We start from the raw sequence: 19,715 nt of genomic DNA, 5'->3' as shown, positions 1-19,715 counted from the left end.
CTACATGTCTTTAGTGTATGCCCTCATTCACCACAAACCCTCACCTGACAACACACCTAGTCCTTATTAGTAATCAGCACCAGTATCTATGTGCCCTCCAAGCAGCTGTCACCATTTTGCCAGATCACTATGGTCTCAGCTTCTTTCCTTTGTGACCTTTCCTTTGGCGATACTGAAGCGTTGTGCTCATGCAAATGTTCATATTAAATTAAAAACTGCTTTTGAGTGAAAGTACAAGTAGCTTCTGCCTTCCATTTTTCTTGGCCCTCACACATTTGCTGAGCAACTAGTGCGGGAATGCCCTGTAATTCACTCTCAGAAACCCTACACAGATAAGACAAGGTTCTGCTGCAGCTGAACAAAATAAAAGCAGATGAAATGGTCTGTCCGGAAAGATTACAACACACATGATCAAGCCAGACGCCTCCATCCTTGTGGAAAACCAGATTTAATCACACTTTTGCTAAAGTCTCAATACCTGCAAACCTAAACTATTGGGAAAAAATGTGCTTTCATCCTTGCTGCTTGTGTTGCAGCTCCAGACTCACTTATGCCAACACATTCAGTGCAGATACATCTGTGTCAAATGGTATATTTGATCTGTCGCATAAAGCCACAGTCTTAACTGCAGGCCATTGAGAAAGGTATGGATCAGCCATTGCCTTGATCTATGTTCAATAGTTTAACAGGAAAGCAATGAGACAGTGAATGTTCATGGCTTCATTAAGCAAATGTCACTCCTTTATCAATATCATTACACTGCTGGTAAACAACACATAAAGATCCTCAAGGGGAAAATTAGTGCTCATGAAACCTCTTGTCTGTGGTGGAGGATTTTTTTTTCCCCAATGTGGACAATCTAATGTCACCAGCACTTACATTCTTCAGGGTCAGCATCAATCCAAATTCTCAGCAAGTATTTTAAAGAAAGAGGATAGTGGAAAAGATCAGGGGTGTGTTATAAATAACGGTCTGCCATCAGAAATTGCACGGAATTCCATTGAATTACACCTTCAAAATTGTGAAAAGGCTCCAAAGACTTATTTAACCTTTGTGTACCCGTGAGATATTGACTGAGTCTAATCGCTTCTTTCGGTCAGTTTAAGCGTGAGCACAGTCACAGCAAAAACAGTGGGAAGCTTACTGGTTTATACGGAAAGAAAATTATGACGCTATAAAGTGAGTGGTAACAGGAAAGCAAGTGTTTCCAATCCAAAAGAGAAGTTGCACCACCTACTCATGATGGACTGCAATAATAAATCCTTTGCTCCTCCATTTCTACCATCAATATCTGCTTGTAAAATTGATGTGGGTAAACCATAAACACTGGGAAGAAAGCCTTTTGAAACTTGAAAATCAGAGGAGCAGACGTGAAAACTTTTTCTCATTTTAAAAATTATGAAGGAAAATAAAACACGATCAAGCTGCCAAAGAGTGCAAGAACATCAAATGCTTTTTCCGCCTGCTTTTCATCATAAGAATGTGACAAAAGGTGGATAAGTGAACTCAGAATATTATTAATGGATGTGCAATTAGTTTTGTATGCTGAGGCCGCCATTAGTTGATATTAATGCAGATAACTTAATGGGTTTTCTTTTTTTTTGTGAGACTTGTAAAGAAGAAAACAAGAAGCCTATAAAGTATTTTGAAGACGGAGGGGCTAAATTATCGCTGAAGCTTCGCTCACACAATCACTCCAAGGCATACCCACCTTTTGTATAGCCTCATAAACAGCTCTGAATGCAGGCTGCTTGTGGTCATGGTAAACCCCTCTGTTTCCGTGGAGTATGTAGATGCCGTCCTCCTCAGCTGAAACGCAGTTGCTGCCGTAGATACAATGATCTGGACGATAATTCCACTGGCATGGAAACTGCAGAAATGTCTCTGGAAATTGAGATTGCAAACAAATACACTGTTTCTGATAGACCTTTTACAGGTTTGATGTGCTGGCATTTAATAACAAAGTGTGCATAAAAACTTTATTGGAATGGCTCATTAAGTTTTCAGTTTGGGGCTAAGTGTTGGTGCTCCTCACCTGGGTTGTGATGGAAAATTATATTGAGAAGGTCTTGGTCCCCCCAGGTTATGTTTAGTTTGTATTTCTGGAGTAGCGGCATCAACAGCTCCTCCCAGCGCAGCCCAACAGACGTCATATCATTCTGCCAACACACAACAAGGCTTTCTTTCCAGTGGGCAGATATTCTAATCTTTAAGTGTTGAGAGTTTCACAATGAAACAGGATGGTTAGTGCACAACTGCAGCCAGAGGATGACACCTTGTGGCCAAAAAAGGCTTTACATGTAGATCATCAACCCCCCCAGAGGTTCTCACAGTTGGCACCATACCTTAAAGAACGTGTTCCTCATCCTTGTCATATTCATGAGCATGACCCCCGAGTTGATGCCTGTTGTGCCGTAGAAGGGGTGGCGGGCGAAGCGGCTGTACCAGGCGATACGAGGCTCCTCATGCTCAGGGGCCATGGCTGCCAGCTGAGAGGCATTAAAGCGAGACAGGAATGCCCAGAGTCGGTCTACGGGCTGCAGGAAGAGGATGTCTGAATCAACATACACAATCGAGTCGATGTCCTTCAGGATCAGCTGCAAAGATTGAGCAAATATGTTACTTTTGAATGACTCTGAGCCCTTCTAATGATTTTCATTAAAATAGAAGTGTCTACTGAAAAGACATACGATAGATATGGCTTTCATTTTTGCCCTACATAAAACTCACAGGTAAAAAAAGCCTTTGGGAAGCACAGGGTTTGAAGAGTTTCTTCCACTCGGCTGCGTTCTCACTGGGGAAGCTGATGGTGTAGACTGTGTAGTTGAACCTTGAACGAACAAAGCCAGGCCACGACTCCAGCTGCAGCAAAGGCAACAATAATATTGCTACTACGGATATTCCATCCAAGACACAGTTTTCAGACGGCAATACTCCAAATATTTCCTACTCACAGCATCCATGAAAGTAGCATGTAGTTGATCTTCAGCAAAGATGTGCAGGCAGATGCGTTTAATGCTGAAAAGCACAGCAGACTTGATCATGGTGAGAGTCTCCTCCAGCCTTTCCCCACAGGCCACCACAGCCAGGTGCATGGGAGGCTCAGGTCTAGATTGAATGCTGCCACCACCACCAACCTCCACCTGACCTCGCTGACGCATGATGTACCTGAGCAAGATAGAGACAGAGAGACATAGTGATAAGTGATATTACCAGATTTTATTTTACAGACATGCTTTTCATATTTCTTTTAAAACATCTGGATTTCTCCTTTTCAATGCAACCAGGTGGTGTTTTACTCAAGCATAATGCCATTCACAGCAGAGAATCGTGGTAATATAAGCACACATCCTAGTTTAACTAAAACAAAAGTTAGGTCTAGTTGAACCATCAGACTTTGGAGCCAGCTTGGCATGAATGCAGTCAGGTGTGGAAAAACAAAGATGGATATGCAACTGCATCATAAATCAAGTACAAAATTATACATAAACGTTCGTGCTGTTTATCCAATCTGTCTTAAGGGAGTTTTAATGCTGTAGTTTTTTTTTTCCCCCTCAATATAAAATAATTGATAATAAACAGGTGAAGTCTCGCGTCATTACAGCCTGACTCAGTGAGACTTGGTGTTTGATGAAGGAGAGGAGCGTTCACTCACATTCCTTCACATCAGATACCCAGTTAGGACTAAACCCCCAACCAACATGTTAATCATTAAAACAAACCATTTCCATTTCCTGGCGGGTAAACGAGGAATATCCACACTCACCTATTGAGCCAGTGTGCCTTTTGGGGTCCATTTTTTTCCGCCGGCCCTTGTTTGGCTCCGGCCGTGATGATTACCTTCTTCGGCCCGTTTCCACCGTCCGCCTCAAACAGCTGACTGTAAACGTACAAGGCCGACAACACGGCGAACACCGTGCACAGCATCAGTGCACGGATGTACCGCCGCATTGTGCACTTTACGAACACAACTCGGGGGTAAAGTCATGACACAGAAACTGGCATACAACAACAATGTGAGGCTGCACGCAATGCTAACACACTTCCGGTCGCATTTTACTAAGTAAAAGTCTTCGGGAGTGGGCGTTGCGCCCCCCGGTGGCCATGTTGTGGCGCTGCAAGCCATTTTACTCCTTTCCCAGGCAGCTTTGTGTCTCATGTTTCCTCACCGGTTTTTATAACGATTAAGTCAAAATGCTATCGACACTTTATCGTGCAGTGGCATTTCAATGCATTTCTGTTCTTTTTGAATGTGTCCCGTCTGTTTTAATTTGATACACCAGGAACTGTGAAATATACTTTTTTTTATATATATATATATATAAATTCGCTCGGCTCAGTTGCTAATCATTATTTTCGGGTTTTGCAATTTTGACCATTTCTGTTCAAAAACGGGAACTGAAATAAAATAGGAACCGTGTGATTGCATGGTCACATAGACCACAGTTCTCATTTATGCACAGTGCGGTTACAGATCGGTGGCTGCACGTTGTATATCTAATATCTTACTGAATTTGGACGTCTGCGCACCCAATTTTCCAATTTCATCAGGTTTTGATGCTTTTATTTTGAAGGCGACGACACACATCCATGCGCTATCTTTGTGCTATTCGTTTCACTTGATGCTCTTCATGGAACAGAGGCAGGAGGTCGAGACCCCCACATGGGGGAAGGGTGGGAGCGATAAGCAAAGTTGATGCCCCCCACCCCCGTCAGGCTCTGTCTGCTGCAACTGTGAATTGATTTCACCTCTGAAAAGATCCATTCAGCCTGGCTTTAAGTGACCAGTCTTCTTTATTGAGGTGGCTGCATTAGACAAACAGGCCTGGAAGTCAATTGCATTTTCATTTTCTGTGAGGGATGTGGGGGGGTTATTGGCCAATGTAGTAGGAAATCATAATTACTGCATGCCCATATAATGTATGCCACAAACTATGACGTAGTAAATTTCTCAAATGGTCTCCCTTGAGTTTTGCATGATCTGCTTGATGTTCAGTAATTCCAAACTTGCATGGAAAGTTGACAATGACGCTTCATGCATTGTTGAAAATAATAAGCTGCAAGTTAGCAAGCCATTCAACAGAAAGCGTTGAGAGACACAATACTACAAAGGCAATGAACAAACAATAACATTGTGTCTGTGTGCATGCATTTGTGCGTAAAAGCAAAAAACTAATGATAAAGTAAAACTGTGTGCATAAGGAAAGGACATTTTTTGTTTAGAATTTTGTTATTTTCTTATTCAGACATGTAATAAACAAGATTACACATTTTAAACAATTGAGCATGGCAAAACAAACAACCAAAAAGTATCAACAAGTGACACCAACATATTTTAAGTGTCTTCCATTTTTGCCACATCTAAATAACAAATGTCTGTCCAAACAGTTCTCGCAAGTCCACACACCTAGTCCCAGCTAGTGCAGTGAACCTGTGAGAGTACATCTGACACATTAAACAATACTAACAATCTAAGGGACATAGCCTGTCCCATAATATACCAAGACCGTAATATTATCATGCTGTGACAGTTCTCAGGATGTGTGCTAAAATGACTAAGTAAAAATCTCGACAATAACACTGGTATGATGGATAATACAGCCACATCAAGACATTGTAGAACAATATTTTAGAAATATCAACTTTATCTGTGTAGTTATTCTACAGGTTTATAAGTTATTGTGTAGTTAGGTTGATCTATAGTTGTTCTGCTGGGAGTTTAGTATACTCTAGAGCTCATCCACTTTGTTTCATCAAAATGGAGGAATTAAAACAGTCTCTGTAGTCCGTCACACCAGAAGTTCTCCTCTCTACAGCTCACAAATATGTCCAGAGGTCCAAACTCTTTTTCCATTGTACAAGCACCATGCTGTAGCCAAACTGAATCCATTGTGGCTAAAGAACAGTATAAGCACTCCCTGGTTTTTCACTGAGCAGACACAGCCCTGTTTGTGCAGCAGCAATTAAAAGGAGAATACTGGTGTCATTTACAGCTACGGCACCTTTGTCATCTTCCAGAGTTAGTTTGTGATTGCTCTGTCATTGTGCAATCAATGCTTCTTCATCTGCCTCTAAAATAAACTTTACTGAGATAATACTTCAATCAGCGTTTGTTGAAGAAAAATTTAAGGGGAAACATGTTAGACTTAACATGAAAAGGAAAATGTCAGTGTCTGTTAACAAGTTCTGTCTTCATCATGTAATCGCAATGCCAGAAAGTGTTACCAAAGGTCATGCTGACTGTAATGAGTTACAAAGCTTGGACAAATCTTACAGCAGCAATAAGTATTTTATTTTCTTTACAGCTGGAGGGCAGAAAGATGATAGCAACCTTATGAAACACAGCCCTGAGATATTTCTGACTTTAGCTGTTAAGCTAAAAGGTTAGCAAATTATTGCCTACTTCTTTAATGAGCAGACACACACAAATGTTGATATTTAGAGACTCCAGACTGATGTTTTTGGCATCTGGGGCAGTCTAATATTAACCAAACTTTTAGCTCTGTTTGGTCTCCATTCAGCTAGTTGCAAGTTGGCTGTGTCCAAAATCACTCACTACTCCCTACAGTGGACTATATAAGGAATTTGGCATTCTGTGGTGCTATCTCAATGTATAGCATAAATTACAATACGCTATTAAAAGCAGACATTCACAGAGAAAGACAGAAAAATGGTGCAGAGAAAATTGCCCGAGTTGTTTTCAATTTTACTGATGAGCTCCTTAATATAGTCCTCTGCATAGAAGCCTCTGGATGGAGGAGGGAGTGGTTTTGGCACAACCTTCCTCTAACTGCTCATAGCTGTTTGCAAGCTTCTGCTGTGTCAAGTTAAGTGCAACAGTAGCTTGTCTAAACTGGTATGCTGAACATAGAGGCTCAACGGTTGGTCTATGTGAGGGTCAGAAAACCAAAAGATGGGCTAAAAGCTGCATAAATTCAGCTTTTTACATTTAGGTGAGGTTTAATATAAAAAAATATAATTGAATGCACGTTTACATTGATGGTTTACACACTGGACAAAATGAATGGCAGCCAAGGTAGAAAAATAATTAACTCCAACTTGGCTGACTGCGGCACAAACTTGAAAAACAATAACACCAGTATCAACCTTTAAAAATCACATGCTGTACTTCTCTTCCAGGTGCCATTGTATTGACATGATGAAGCATACCTGAACTTAACAACTTTCTCCAAACATTATGGAAATCACTAAATGGTGCCAGAAGCAGTACAGTCAGTACACTGTCTTAAAAAAGTCACTCTTCAGCACAGGAAGTCCAGAAGTAAAAGCTTGTATATCAAGATCAGGAGCAAAGGTTCGCTGTCACACTGAAGCTTCAGTGTTTGGAAACTGAAGAAATGTGGACTGGATTATTCATGTTTATAACATGGAGGTAAAGAATCAAGACAGTGGCTGAGAATTCCACACAGGGGGAGAAGAGGTCACTTTGTTGGCCACTGAAAATGATACCACGGCTGGGGCTGGACATTTCATTTTAATAAAAATATTGAAAGAAAAATATTCATAGACAGGTGCATTTGAAGGAAACCACTGAGGATATAAAGTGAAAGGGTTCAGGACACTGTTCAAACATTTGTTATGCAGATGATATCAACTTCAAAGAGAGGACATGGTATATTTCATATTGCTTTCTAAATGTAGAATTCCTGTGGTGTGGTTCGGAGAATCTTTCAAATGATTAAAAATAAAGAATCTGACGGGTTGTCGTCTTTTTCTCTGATAAATAGGTCACAATTCTTGCATCTGGAAGAAATAAGCAAAGTTTTTGTGCAGCTAAGGTAGAAGTAGGATTCTCTTTCAGTGGCCTGTGGACTTGCAGATGAGATGTGGCTGGAGGTGGTGGGTATTTGAGAGGGTGACTCAGTGGGACTCTCCATTAACTGAGCTCCCTTCGCCCCGGGGTGAGGAGGAGCGTGAAAGCCCCTTCTCTGTGTTTTCTGAGCTGGAGCCATTCTGGCTGTGGTGGTCAACGACTGATGATGCGGCGCTGGAGGATGTGGCCGAGGTGGACGAGGGCTTGGCCTTCTCTTTAAAGTCCGTTATGATGACTGTCAGGTCCCCAACTGTCACCTCCAGGTGCTGGGCACTACTACGGTCGATGTTTTTTAATCTTGGCCTGATGTGTGGAAGCAGGAGAGAGGTTGGGGAAAAGGACAAAAAGAAGAAGGCATTTAAAAAGTAAATATTTGAAATCCTGTGTGATTGTCAGGTAGCAACATGAGCAATATTCTGAGTGTCTAGTATTTATTCATGCAAGCCTGTAATATCTGATTCCTGTTGATCCTCCAATCTGGTGTCAGTTTGTTTACCTCATCTTCTTGTGACTGTTTTTCTTGAGCGCCGGCTCTCTGTCGCTCTTCTCCCTTTCTACCCTCTCCTTCTTTTCTTTTTTGGGTTGCGAGGGCAACACAAACTGCTGCGTTACCTGCTGCTGTGAGACAAGCTGGGAGACGGGACGAGGCTTCCTGATCCAGGGGGAGGACGTGGGGGGAGAAGGAGGAATGGACGGGAAAGAGACACATAAAGAGGGAGAGAGAAAAGGGGAGAGACAGAGTGTGGCAGATTAATGAGAGGGAAAATCACAGTGAACACATGGCTTCATGCTAGTGTACCACCATAATCAAGAGCCAATAATCACTGCCAGTGCTGGTTAGGATGGTGCTGCTCAAGTGTCAAGTGGCCTCACACATTGAGTGCATTCAGAATAGAAATTCAGGATTCAGTCACCTGTTAAATATGTAGAATACCCGCACAGACTTGTTTCTACTACTCAGAGGGATACACATTGACAAGATGAGATTTGTTTTGGTGAAAACAAAGGTGTGCTAGAACTTCCAAGTGTGCAAAATACAGACTGCATAACAAGAAGGTGAGCTGTCTTGCTGCAGTAACAAGGCAGCAATCCCTCATCAGCTTCTGATGCATTATCACCATCAGTTGTGTTTTGGGCCTCTGTCTGAGGACAATTGTATGTTTCCTGATTTATTTCCCATTAGTCCTGGTTTGTTCATGACAACGATGTTTGTACTTTCATTACAGAATTCAGCACAATGCTCAATGTGGCTCTGATATCAAATACAAACAAACTGGCACGTGGTTCACTAAATGTTCCTCCTCGCAGTCACATTTCCACCTTCCTTAAGTGTCTACTGTCTCAAAAATTATGCATTATGCAATTGGTCTGGCAACAGTTTGTAGGTATGAGGACTGGGATCGTATTTCTCTCTGCCTCCCTCTGTGTGTGTGTGTGTGTGTGTGTGTGTGTGTGTGCGCGAGTGTGTGTGTTTAGTGGGGCTGGCAAGAGCACTAGCTGAAAGGCGAGAGTGTTGAAAAGGCCATCTGTTGAGAGAGCAGGCATACACATCTAGGGCTGAATTCTGTATCCACACACACAAACAAATGTTCACAGTTGCATTTAAGAAGGCACCTTTGAACATCATGGCATTCATGCATTGCACAAAGAGCTAAATGTGCGTACAAATCACAACTGGACGCACATGAAAATTTACACGACCAACTGACAACACATACACTAAGGCACCATTAGAGATGAGATTTCACACATGAATACAGACACACAGCAGTGAGCGGATGAGGCATGATGAGATGAGGACAACAGGAGAGCACAGTGTGTGTTTTCTGAGCCTCGTTGGGCAGATCAGAGCTGTTATAACCAATTACATTTTTTTAAACATTTACTGGAGTCACTACCTTATGATTTGTGAGATTTAACCTACTGCTCAAAAAAGATTCATGCATCAACGTTCTTCAATTACGCAAAGTCCTTTTGGTGCAAGCTCCACTCCAGTGTACAAATATGTATATGAATTCTTTGGAAATATTTGCAGTTACAAAACACAGGCTTCCAAGCGCCTAATGAAAAATGTCCCTCTGTACTTTCCTAATGTAATTATAGAGGTGTAACACAGTACAAGGACATTGTGTACAAATGAACTGGACTAAACAGAATCCATCCCACAAAATTAGTCTGAGCACCTGGCCAAGTGTTGCAGTGCTATATGCCATATTTTTGCCAAAAAAGAGCCTTGGTGGCCTATTTAGTTTAATTTAGAGACCTTAATCTCATTTTCTACTAGAAAATACTATGCAGAAGCTGAGGTTGCTGGTCTGCTTTCTTTCTCTAAGGGCAAAGTTGTTGTTTAACAGTTCTGGGATGACCCAAATTGGGGCCCAGCTTCAAAGAGTCTTTCTGACTCTGGCCTTTTTTCCCTTTTTTCTAGTTATCACTGCCTTCACAGAACATGCAGTGATGCTAGAGTGAAATGCAAATGGGTCTCTTGGCCTACATAACTGTCTGATAGGGAGGAGATGTAGAGATCCTCTAATATGTCTGTCTTGTCAGCACGATGCTGCAGAACTGCTGACACTTTTAAATAAAGGCAGAGGCCTCTCAAAGTCCTACGTTCCCCAGCTCAAGCAATTTGCAGCTCTCCTTGACATCCTTTACCCCAGTACTCCTCCTATGGCAACAAAGCACTGTCTGGTGTTGTGAATTTACTGGAGCTCACACACAAAGCAGCGACTGTCACAACAGAATTGACTGTCCTGCCCTCAGGACAAATGTTAGCAGCTTCCAAAAATAAAAACAAGACTACAGGGTACCTCATTCATGCCCTTCTTTTGGTTTTTGTCAGACTGAATTCAGTTCATGATCTGGTTTCTGTGTAATTTACTGTATGTTACGAGCAGATTAATATCTACTATTACATGACTGCACAAAGTAAGATCAGTATGTTTTGCTTAATGTTCAGTCAACAACAGCAAAAATAAAGTCAGCTGAGCTAATAAAGCTCTTTTCTGCTTTTTACATTTTACCTGAAGGATTTTCTGGGCCTCAGAGTAATGAGGGCCAACTATAAACATATTTTGTACAACTATTCTTCCTCAGGTATTAAAATGAAGTAGATTCCCCCCTAATAGAGCCAGCTCAATAACCTGGAGGTGAAAGAGGAGAGAACCTAATATTATAGCAAGGCAAAGCAGCAAGCCTAAACAGAGCTGCCTCTGTTAACCCAATCAAATGGTTATTATCTTTGCACTTAGGCTTTTGCTGCTTGTCTCAGAAGCTGGGTGTGTGTCTATTGATTCCAACAATAATGTAGCGGCCTATTCTTTCTGACATTAATACTGCGTGTTGGAACTGTTGTTCTAATCGATATTTGCTCCAATCATGCCATCTATTCTACAACAGCTAATGGAGTCCCACACTGGGAAATTAGGACATTACGAGGAGGGCTTTAAACACATTGAATAGCTTTTCCTAGAGAAGGCGAGAGTAGGAGACAACAATGAATGGTGGTACAATGTCTTTCCTTTTGGATTTTAATTCACAGATTGCAACGAGGAAAATGTGTCATCTACCTAAGCAGATAAATGAGAGACCATACAGGCATGCAATTTCCTTGAGTTGCACTGGTTTTCCTTTTCAGGATAATGTTCCTGGTTTTCTAAAGCACAAATTCACACTCAAAACAAATATAAAATGCTCCCTCTTTTTTCTAGCTCACTTTTTTTTCTTTCGTAAACGGTAAGCTAAAGACGCAGTGTTCTCCCCCTGCAAGCTGGAAACGCTGTGAGGAACAAATGTTGCCACTGATCTCTCACTGCTACAAGGACGGGGGAATTCTGGCTGACCCTTCCTAACTATGTCATACACACATGTGCACACACAAATCTATCACTATCTCCCTCCCCTAGCCTTTGGCACCCCTTCTCCCTCCTTCCAATGAACCCACTGACCTTGCACTCCACCAGGCCACCACCTCTGGCCTCTGCATGAGAAACAGGTAAATAAATAAATCTTAGAGTGCTTGGTGCAGTAACAGACTTCCCAGAATAATAACTCCTCTGATCCTGGTCAGGTCACAGTTGAGAAGTGGTTCTATGAGCGTTTGTTTGGGGTGAAATTCTGAGGCTTATGTTTCTGCTACAGTGCACAAACAGGTCAACCCTTGTGTGACTCAGCAATTAAAACAGATGGTGTGATTGTGTGTATGAGCCAGAATTATTTAGAGACAAAGATGGTAACAAGAGAATCTATAATAAATTATTTAGGAAACTTCTGGTGCATTGGATTTGCTTGCAGAACACTGGGTATTACTAAAGTACAATTGCCAACTGTTCAATTGGGTTTTAGTATATTTTTGAATACTGGTGACACATCTTCAATTTCTACTGCAGGGGCTAAGTCAGGAGGCGAAATGTCTGTGTCAGGACAAAAAGGACTAAAAATACAGCACATAGCTATTAGTGCAGTATTTGTACTGAAAATTATGTGCTTTGCTTTAAAAGTCAGGACAGTCTTTAGGGCAAACCTCCATAGCTTGGGGTCTATGTCTTTTTTATTCTGAAATATTTTTAAAGGTCAAAAAGGTGGCTCTCATCCTGACGTGGCATCTCTGGGCCCTCATTCCCGGCATTTTGTCTTTTTTAAATGTCGAACAAGTCACGTGTCACATCCAAAAGGTAGCTGCACCAGTAGCACAGGATTCTGCAGATGTTTGGACAGCTCGCTAACATTTGTCGAGTACATTGTGAGATGAGCCAACAGCCCACAGGACATCTGATGGACTGTAAATAAAAACTGGAGTGTGTGCAGCTGTAAACAAATCTCATTGCATTGTTCTGTGATGATTGTAAGATCATTGTGAAATAGCTTATTTTATGCCCTGTTGAACAATCTTAGTTCAGGTGTGTGTGTGTGTGTGTGTCAGGTTTTCTATCAGCAGGTTGTAGGCTGCTCCTGGGAGTGCCTCCAACCCGATGATTAATGTCCTTCCCTGCCTGTACATGCTACCACTGAGTGTATACGTGTGTGTGTGTGGAAGCGAGAGAGAGCGAGACAGATGGCTCTCTGTGTCCTGTGGTTTATGACACCTTCTACAGCCCGCTAGCCATACTCTACCACATTCTCCTTACACACAAAGGCCTGTCCGCACACACACACACACACACAAACATAGCAGTAAGTCATGCATCAGTGTCACTGTAGTAATTACAGGCTTATCATGTAGCCATAATCTTCAGCCACAGTGACACGATAACAGCCAGCTTCATTGTCCCTGGTGCACACTCAGTGTTTGTCGGCTCTGTGAATGCTAACACCAACAACCCACCCGACAGAGCCCACTGTGTGACTTATTAGAGGATGTAATAATTCAGATGGGATAATAAAACACTGATTGGTTTGTTTTACGTGCATCATGTTTATAGATGCAATTTACGTATTGGCCATTTAAATTCCCCCCCTTTTTTAAATGGTTGCAATAATAATCCCTGTTTTTTGTCAACTGCTGATCTAAACCAGCTCATAAAACATGTTTATCCGTATCTGTTGTTGTCTCTTCTAATCATCTCATTTGACATAGTCACTCACAACCTCAGTACTATTTCATAATCAAAGCGCACCCACAAGGAAATACCCAGATGTGTTTTCACAATACCCTCCCAAAGAGACTTGAATCAGTGTTAAGCACCAAAGCTGTTGCAGAACAATAAAAGCAGACCAGGCCTTTTCATTATCAGCACTTTAAATGAATGAAAACACATTGACTCTAAGGTGAGAGTCAAATGTGTTGCTCTCTGCTAGTAGTATGTTTTGTGTAATTAGAGTGGGAAATTAACACTAACATTAACACAGGAGCCAAATATGGTACGATTTGCTTGTGTCTGTTAAATTAGCTTTCGCCCACATACCTTTGCAACTAAATAAAACAATGATTTTTCTGATTTGGAACCTGTAAAAGGTTGTAAAATAAGTGGAGGAGGTCAAACCTTACACAGAAGCTTATATGCAACAGATACTCGAGGAACTGATTTTATTGCAGAAAAAGAATATCTTCATTCATGTATTTGTAAGTACAAATGTGTACACTGGCAGTAGAACAATATGGAAATACAGCTTATTCACACTTTACACTATGAATTTAAATTACATGTTTTTCCTCCAGGCAGCATTTAATGAATGCATATACAGTTTTATATTGTGTGTTACTATTCCACAGCAGTTGTACTTATTTGCACCAGTACAGTTACTTTAAGGGAACGGAAGAGAGATAATCTATCCTGTGCCTTATTTGCATTTGAAGCTATTCTCACCCAAAATTTTAGAATGACTTCGCTGCCACGGCTCCCAATCTAAATTTCTAATTTCTAATCTAAAACTCTGGCAGGCTGATTGTCATCTAATACTTACAATGGATATCTATTGAAAACAATCACAGACTGGCTCCATTTAACGGCTTTGAAATGATAATGATTGTATAGCATCACCAACTGCATCACAACTCTGTATTTAGAGACATTTTTACTTTTTCCTGACAACCTTTGGACTGAGGAAAATGATTGGCAGGTCAATAAATTATTAAAGTATAGCTGGAGCCCTCTATCCTGGCATTGGCTTAATAGGAACTTGGGCCCAGTGTCTTCTGATTTTTTTATTCATCTGTGTCTATAAACTTAACATTGCTGCATTCTTGCTTTGGATTATTCAGAATGTGTCATACTGAAAGCATCATTTTTTACAGTAACTAAACTAACTCAAATTGAGCCAAATGCACTGATACATTCCAATTTTGTGTGTGGTTGCCCTGCACATGACCTGTGAGGGCGAGCTTGTGTGGAGGATGATAAAACAACATCTAAACAGCCAAATGCTGACAGCTTCGTAGCCAGCCAGAAAGGCTTGTGCTTGTTTAGGTGGAGCTGATGAAACCTGCATATCAGTCAACCTGTCACCAAGAGACGCCCTAGGTTAAGTTCAACTCCTGGAGAGGGAGAGAAAGAGAGTGCTGAGAGGAAGAGGAGATGAAACTAGGGGGAGAGAGCAAACACAAACAACAGCGAGAGCTAATAGGAGCATGATCAAGCTCACTGTCCTGACCTGTAGAAATATAATACTGCCAAACATACTCTTGAAAGCAGAGAATGCCTTCACTGAGTGTTTCCCTGGTGGGCCTGAGTTGTCAGAGCTCAGCTAAGTGAACAGATGCAGATAGTTGGGGAGAGACACAAGAGAAGGTTACACATACACACACATGCAGCTCTATTACACCCAGCATTAGGATGGTGATGAAGTTTGGATTTAATAGCTGTCCGTCAGCACCCCTTCATGTGACATTTTCAGCATTTCTTTCAAACACCAGACATATGCACCAACTCTGAAACATGTCTGATCCTTCATCTTGTATTTTAGGCATTAGGATGACAGTTTAATCCAGGACAAATTCTGATGGGTGCTCTGGGAGGCCTTGTTCCAAGACATCTTGTCTTGCTCAAGGACGATCTGCCTGGGTATTCCAGCTAATATTCAAACCTGCGACCTTGCACTTATCAAATTTTAAAGGAACTCGACAAATACAGCATGGGTTTCATCTATCAGGCTGCTTTTCAAAGGCTGGGACTGAGGCCAAAGAGTCACAGAATGACCAGTTTTTCTCAGCAAAGTCTTAAGGTAATGAGACCATGTTGTGATCCAAAAGGCCAAAGATAGCTTTAATTAAATACTCTACACTAGCAGCTTGCCATGAAAGAGTCCCATATTTTTCCTTATTAATTTGCACAGATGACCTGGTGTAGAGAGAATATTTAAACCCTCATTTCTGTTTTTATGACTTGCAACACAAGTGTGTCTTCCGAATTGACTTCCAGCCACAGAAATTTGCAGAGCCGCTCACAGAATTAGAGTGTTAGCTGGTTCCCTGTTTGTCAATCCATCTTTCTTCCATTGCACTCCACCTCTTGTCAATAAGCGAGTCCAATCCTGTTGATGTATCCCTGTCTGCTGTCAAACTCCCAGCCTCAACAACGCTCAATCAGCCCACTGGCTTCAGGCCCTATGCAGTAGATCATCTCTCCACATCAGTCAGATCTGGACGGAAAGATCTGCTAAATCTCAACTTCATGAAACATTAATCTTCATCTCCTGCTGAGTATCTACATGCAATAATCTTCTGTTAAAATATTGCTTTCTGTTCTCTTAAAATGCTTTTTTAGCATCCATAACTTTTAGTGCTGGTTGAAAAGAAACAGGTCCTGTCAGAAAAAGTATAATTCAATGTTTTAGATCGATGATAAGTGATAAATTGATTTAATCCACTTCCATGGAGCCCCTCCAGCGATCAAACCTTCAGGCTATGGGACACTTCCTCTAACTGTTGAATTCATTACCACACAGTAATACCTCAGTCATGATTGTTTAGTAACCAGCAAGGAGACTTTGCCACGTCCTACATTTATATTCTGCATGTTGTTTGCCCTTTAGCACCCTCGGCTTGCTCACTGAGAAACCCACTTGTCTGTTGTGTTCGGTCATTAACAGCTGTGACCACCTGTGTGGCCATTTTGCTGCAGTGTTCGATCATGTTTGAGTGTTTGTGTGGCCTTGTGTATGAGCATGACAATACTACTACTATCCCACAGCATTCCTGCAGCACTGCAGTTAAGAAGACATTGAGTTATTAACATTAAATGAGATCTCCTTATGGACAGTTTCTAAATGTGTTGCAAGAGAGTCTGCCCGCTTTCCTCCCAAAAAAAATGGCCCAGATGGGGAGGATAAAGGGTGTCAAAGCTTTTGGTAAAGATCCAGGCAGGTTCTTTGCACAGCTGCAGGCTGCCTGTTTGTTACTGAAACACACCAGAGTCACTGAAGTGTCCTCAACAATCAACGCTCAATTGCAATAAGCTGGACCCTATGACAACAGCGTGTCTGCTGCTAAATCTCTTTGTTTGTGTGAGCAGCAACTGTGCTTGAGTGTGTGTTTGAGGGTGTGCACATCAAGAGCACGCATTTGTGCACAAATATGTATGCAGTCATGTGTAAAATTTGCATGAGTGCATCTGTACATCTGTGAGTGTGTGTGTGTGTATCTCTCTGATGACAGCAGGCTGATTAAGCTGTTGCATAGTAATGAGCTGTGGCTGTCTGTCTGGCAGCTGCTCTGACAACCTTTCCACAACTAACCCTCCCACACACATACACGTGTGCACACTATATAAAAAAAAACAAAACACACACACATAAAAGCATATATTGTGTAATAGCATGAACCAACACAAGAAACACCACAATTTGAAAAGGCATCAGAACTGATAGCTGCACTGAAGTGTTGTTTCTTTCTGCTTTCGTTAAATCACTGAGAAAGTTGTGCGAATGCTAAAGAGGATAACAGCCACACTTCCTTCCCTTCGCCCTTTTTGTTGTTTTCATCCTGATAATGACTGCTCACTAAGGAATAAGTAATTTCCTGCTTCAAATCACTGGTGTCAGGAGAAATATCATCCACAGGCATAGCAGGCACCACATTTGTGTGCTCGTGTGTCTGTGTGTGTATTTGTATACTTGAGTACCTGTCTAGCCCCTGCGTCTGTTACAGATATCACCAGGGCAACTAGATTGATGTGTGTGCTTAAAGAGAGCGCCATGCCTGTCCCTCATTTCACCGAGGTCAGTGTCAGCACCCTGGCAAGAAAATGGAGACGAATGAGACTAATGTGCTGCATAGCGGAGATGTGCAATGAAGGAATTAACAAATGAACATGTTGAATTTGAGGTGGGGATTAGAATGAGGGGGAAATAAATGCTATCGCACCTAGAAAACTAAAAGAGAAGCACTGTGTTGATATTTACTCTGAGCTGCATATAGAAGGACAACACTGGGAAGGGTTTAGCACGCTAGATGCATATAATTACATTTTTTATTTTTACTTATGGTACAAAAACTGTTTAATAGAAGAGGTTGAAGTAGAATTTACCGGGCTCTTATTTTCCTGTGGAGGGGGGCTCAATCCCAAAGGACCACCCCCACCTTGAGACGCGCACACACAAACACATACGTACACACAAACACTGAGGCAGCCGATAATGGAAAAGCCACCAATGGTAGCGGATGTCCATCGGCTTACCTTGTTGATGTCCCCTTCCTCACATCACACATCATGCACTTGAAAGCCTCGGCCGTGTTCTTGTACGTGCACACGCTGCAGTCCCAAAACCCCTCGTCGGAGGAGGGCTTCGGTTGACGCTTCGGCCTTTTAAAACAATAAATGTAAAAAAAAAAAAAAAAAAAAAAAAAAAAAGAAAGAAAATAAATAATAAGTAGTAAATGAGGTGGTGGGGGGGGAGAGGAAAAGGGGGCGAAGAGGAGACAGGAAGAGTGAGTTCAGCTCGCATCCACGGAAGGCTATCGATAGCAAACATCTGGGTAAGCCTATAGGATTTAGGAAATCATCTGCGAGCGCGAGCTCTGATCCGACACTGTAATTGGCGATGAGGTTTTAACACCCGCGCGCGCGCGCGCGCACTCCTCGCACGCGCGCACACACATGCAGTGCGAGAAAGAGAGGGAGAGAGAGGGAGAGAGAGAGAGAGAGAGAGAGAGGCAGGGAGAGAGGCAGAGAGAGAGAGAGAGAGAGAGAGAGAGAGAGAGAGACCGTGGAGAAAACCCTTTTTTCTCTCTGTTACGTTCGCCGATGTCCGCTCCCCTTCCCCTAGCTTGAGTATCTAGGACGGTGTAAAACCCCGTCGTTTACCTTGTGGGACTCCTCTTGTCGCCCATGCCAGACCAGGGTTACTCTTGGAGGTGCTGAGACGAGCAGAAGTCCGGTTATTTCCTACAATTTTGAGCAAAAGAAGCGATGCGCCCGTGCCGCTCGGCTTCCAGCTGTCGTGGAAACTCCGCTTGGGAAATGGTCACGTGTCTCGCCGCGGCCAATCAGAGGCTGCGTTACTTCCCGAGGCTGACATTCCTCTTGATGAATTTGTGGTACCTTCACGTACCCCATGTAAGCGCGTATTTCTGTACGTTAAGGGGTGATACGTATCATTACTATACATACTACATACTATCATTTGGTTATCGTTTCAAACATGGCCAAGTGTGACGTTAGTACCCATCTAAAATTAAATATGGTGCAACAAATTTACATATTTGTTCATATTTAATTTTGTGCAGTGTTTCGTTTGAGTATTCTTGCCACATGGTTGATTCACACATGCAGAGAAGCATTTGTACACGCCGCCCAGGAAACTCAAAATAATAATAACTATGAAACGGACTGAGAGTAAAACAAATTCGGGACATCAACGCGCAGGGTGCAAAACACAGCCAACACGAACAAGTAGCGTTGCACACAGTGAAGATACACACAATTCAGTGAGTGCTGTTTCCTTTGGGGGTTACATACAGGATTTACTTCTTTCTCCATGTCATGAGCCAGGATGACTTTCCGACAGCACTCAAATGCAACTAAAGACACAGCAGCTTATGTTGAGACTACATTAGTGTGTTAACGCGCTCCCGCTCGTCTCCGTTCGTTGACTTGTATTATACCTCCATCTCCTCGTTGGCGTCGCAGGCTGCAGACTTGCCGCAGCTGTTTAAATCACAGACGCGGAAAACATCGGGGAATCCCTCGCTTTGTTTGCGTGCTGACGCAATAGAGCAATAAAGACCACAATCCTGAGCTTGCAGACTGAGGAAGCCAGGGTTCCCAAACCGTCTCACATCAAGGATAACGAAGTGGGTCTCCATTAAATGCTGCCGATGGGATTTTCCCGCAGCAACGCTCCAATTACAATTGGAATGAATGAATGAATGCTCATTCCGGTTTTGGTGACTGTTTATGTCAAGTGAAACGGCAAAACCTTGCTTTGTTTGTCAATTTCAATTTTA

At 42.2% G+C, this 19,715-nt stretch overlaps 2 protein-coding genes across 5 annotated transcripts in view; both read right to left on the bottom strand.

Annotated features, from left to right (window-relative positions):
* LOC115036565 (glucoside xylosyltransferase 1-like) overlaps nucleotides 1-4,015 on the bottom strand; it is an 84,111-nt gene extending 80,096 nt beyond the window's left edge. For all 3 annotated transcript variants that reach the window (XM_029494775.1, XM_029494777.1, XM_029494776.1), the window contains exons 1-6: nucleotides 3,767-4,015; nucleotides 2,955-3,168; nucleotides 2,731-2,862; nucleotides 2,346-2,597; nucleotides 2,036-2,159; nucleotides 1,712-1,884 (exon numbers count right to left, since the gene is read on the bottom strand). In XM_029494775.1, coding sequence (XP_029350635.1) covers nucleotides 1,712-1,884; nucleotides 2,036-2,159; nucleotides 2,346-2,597; nucleotides 2,731-2,862; nucleotides 2,955-3,168; nucleotides 3,767-3,951 — 1,080 coding nt within the window. In that variant the 5' untranslated portion in view covers nucleotides 3,952-4,015. The remainder of the gene's footprint in view (nucleotides 1-1,711; nucleotides 1,885-2,035; nucleotides 2,160-2,345; nucleotides 2,598-2,730; nucleotides 2,863-2,954; nucleotides 3,169-3,766) is intronic.
* Nucleotides 4,016-4,821: 806 nt separating this feature from the next.
* LOC115036836 (YY1-associated factor 2-like) lies at nucleotides 4,822-18,715 on the bottom strand. Of its 2 annotated transcripts, XM_029495211.1 has the most exons (4): nucleotides 18,574-18,715; nucleotides 17,947-18,072; nucleotides 8,331-8,486; nucleotides 4,823-8,137 (listed from the first exon to the last, which is right to left on the bottom strand). In XM_029495211.1, exons 1-4 carry the CDS (start codon nucleotides 18,597-18,599, stop codon nucleotides 7,882-7,884), a joined length of 564 nt encoding a protein of 187 aa, XP_029351071.1. In that variant the 5' UTR covers nucleotides 18,600-18,715; the 3' UTR covers nucleotides 4,823-7,881. The 2 variants fall into 2 exon arrangements, with proteins under 2 accessions (XP_029351072.1, XP_029351071.1); XM_029495212.1 differs by lacking the exon at nucleotides 17,947-18,072 and having other exon boundaries at nucleotides 4,822-8,137.
* Nucleotides 18,716-19,715: the final 1,000 nt, after the last annotated feature.

The sequence above is a fragment of the Echeneis naucrates genome, chromosome 23, assembly GCF_900963305.1.
Source record: "Echeneis naucrates chromosome 23, fEcheNa1.1, whole genome shotgun sequence".
Taxonomy (NCBI): Eukaryota; Metazoa; Chordata; class Actinopteri; order Carangiformes; family Echeneidae; genus Echeneis; species Echeneis naucrates.
This window is presented reverse-complemented; position numbering and strand designations above follow the sequence as displayed.

Coding starts and splice junctions, on each gene's coding strand:
- LOC115036836 (XM_029495211.1), bottom strand. CDS start 18,599: ATGGGCGACAAGAGGAGTCCCACAAG. Junction 18,073..18,573: donor GACAAGAGGAGTCCCACAAG/GTAAACGACGGG, acceptor TTGTTTTAAAAG/GCCGAAGCGTCAACCGAAGC. Junction 8,487..17,946: donor AGGAAGGGGACATCAACAAG/GTAAGCCGATGG, acceptor CCCCTGGATCAG/GAAGCCTCGTCCCGTCTCCC.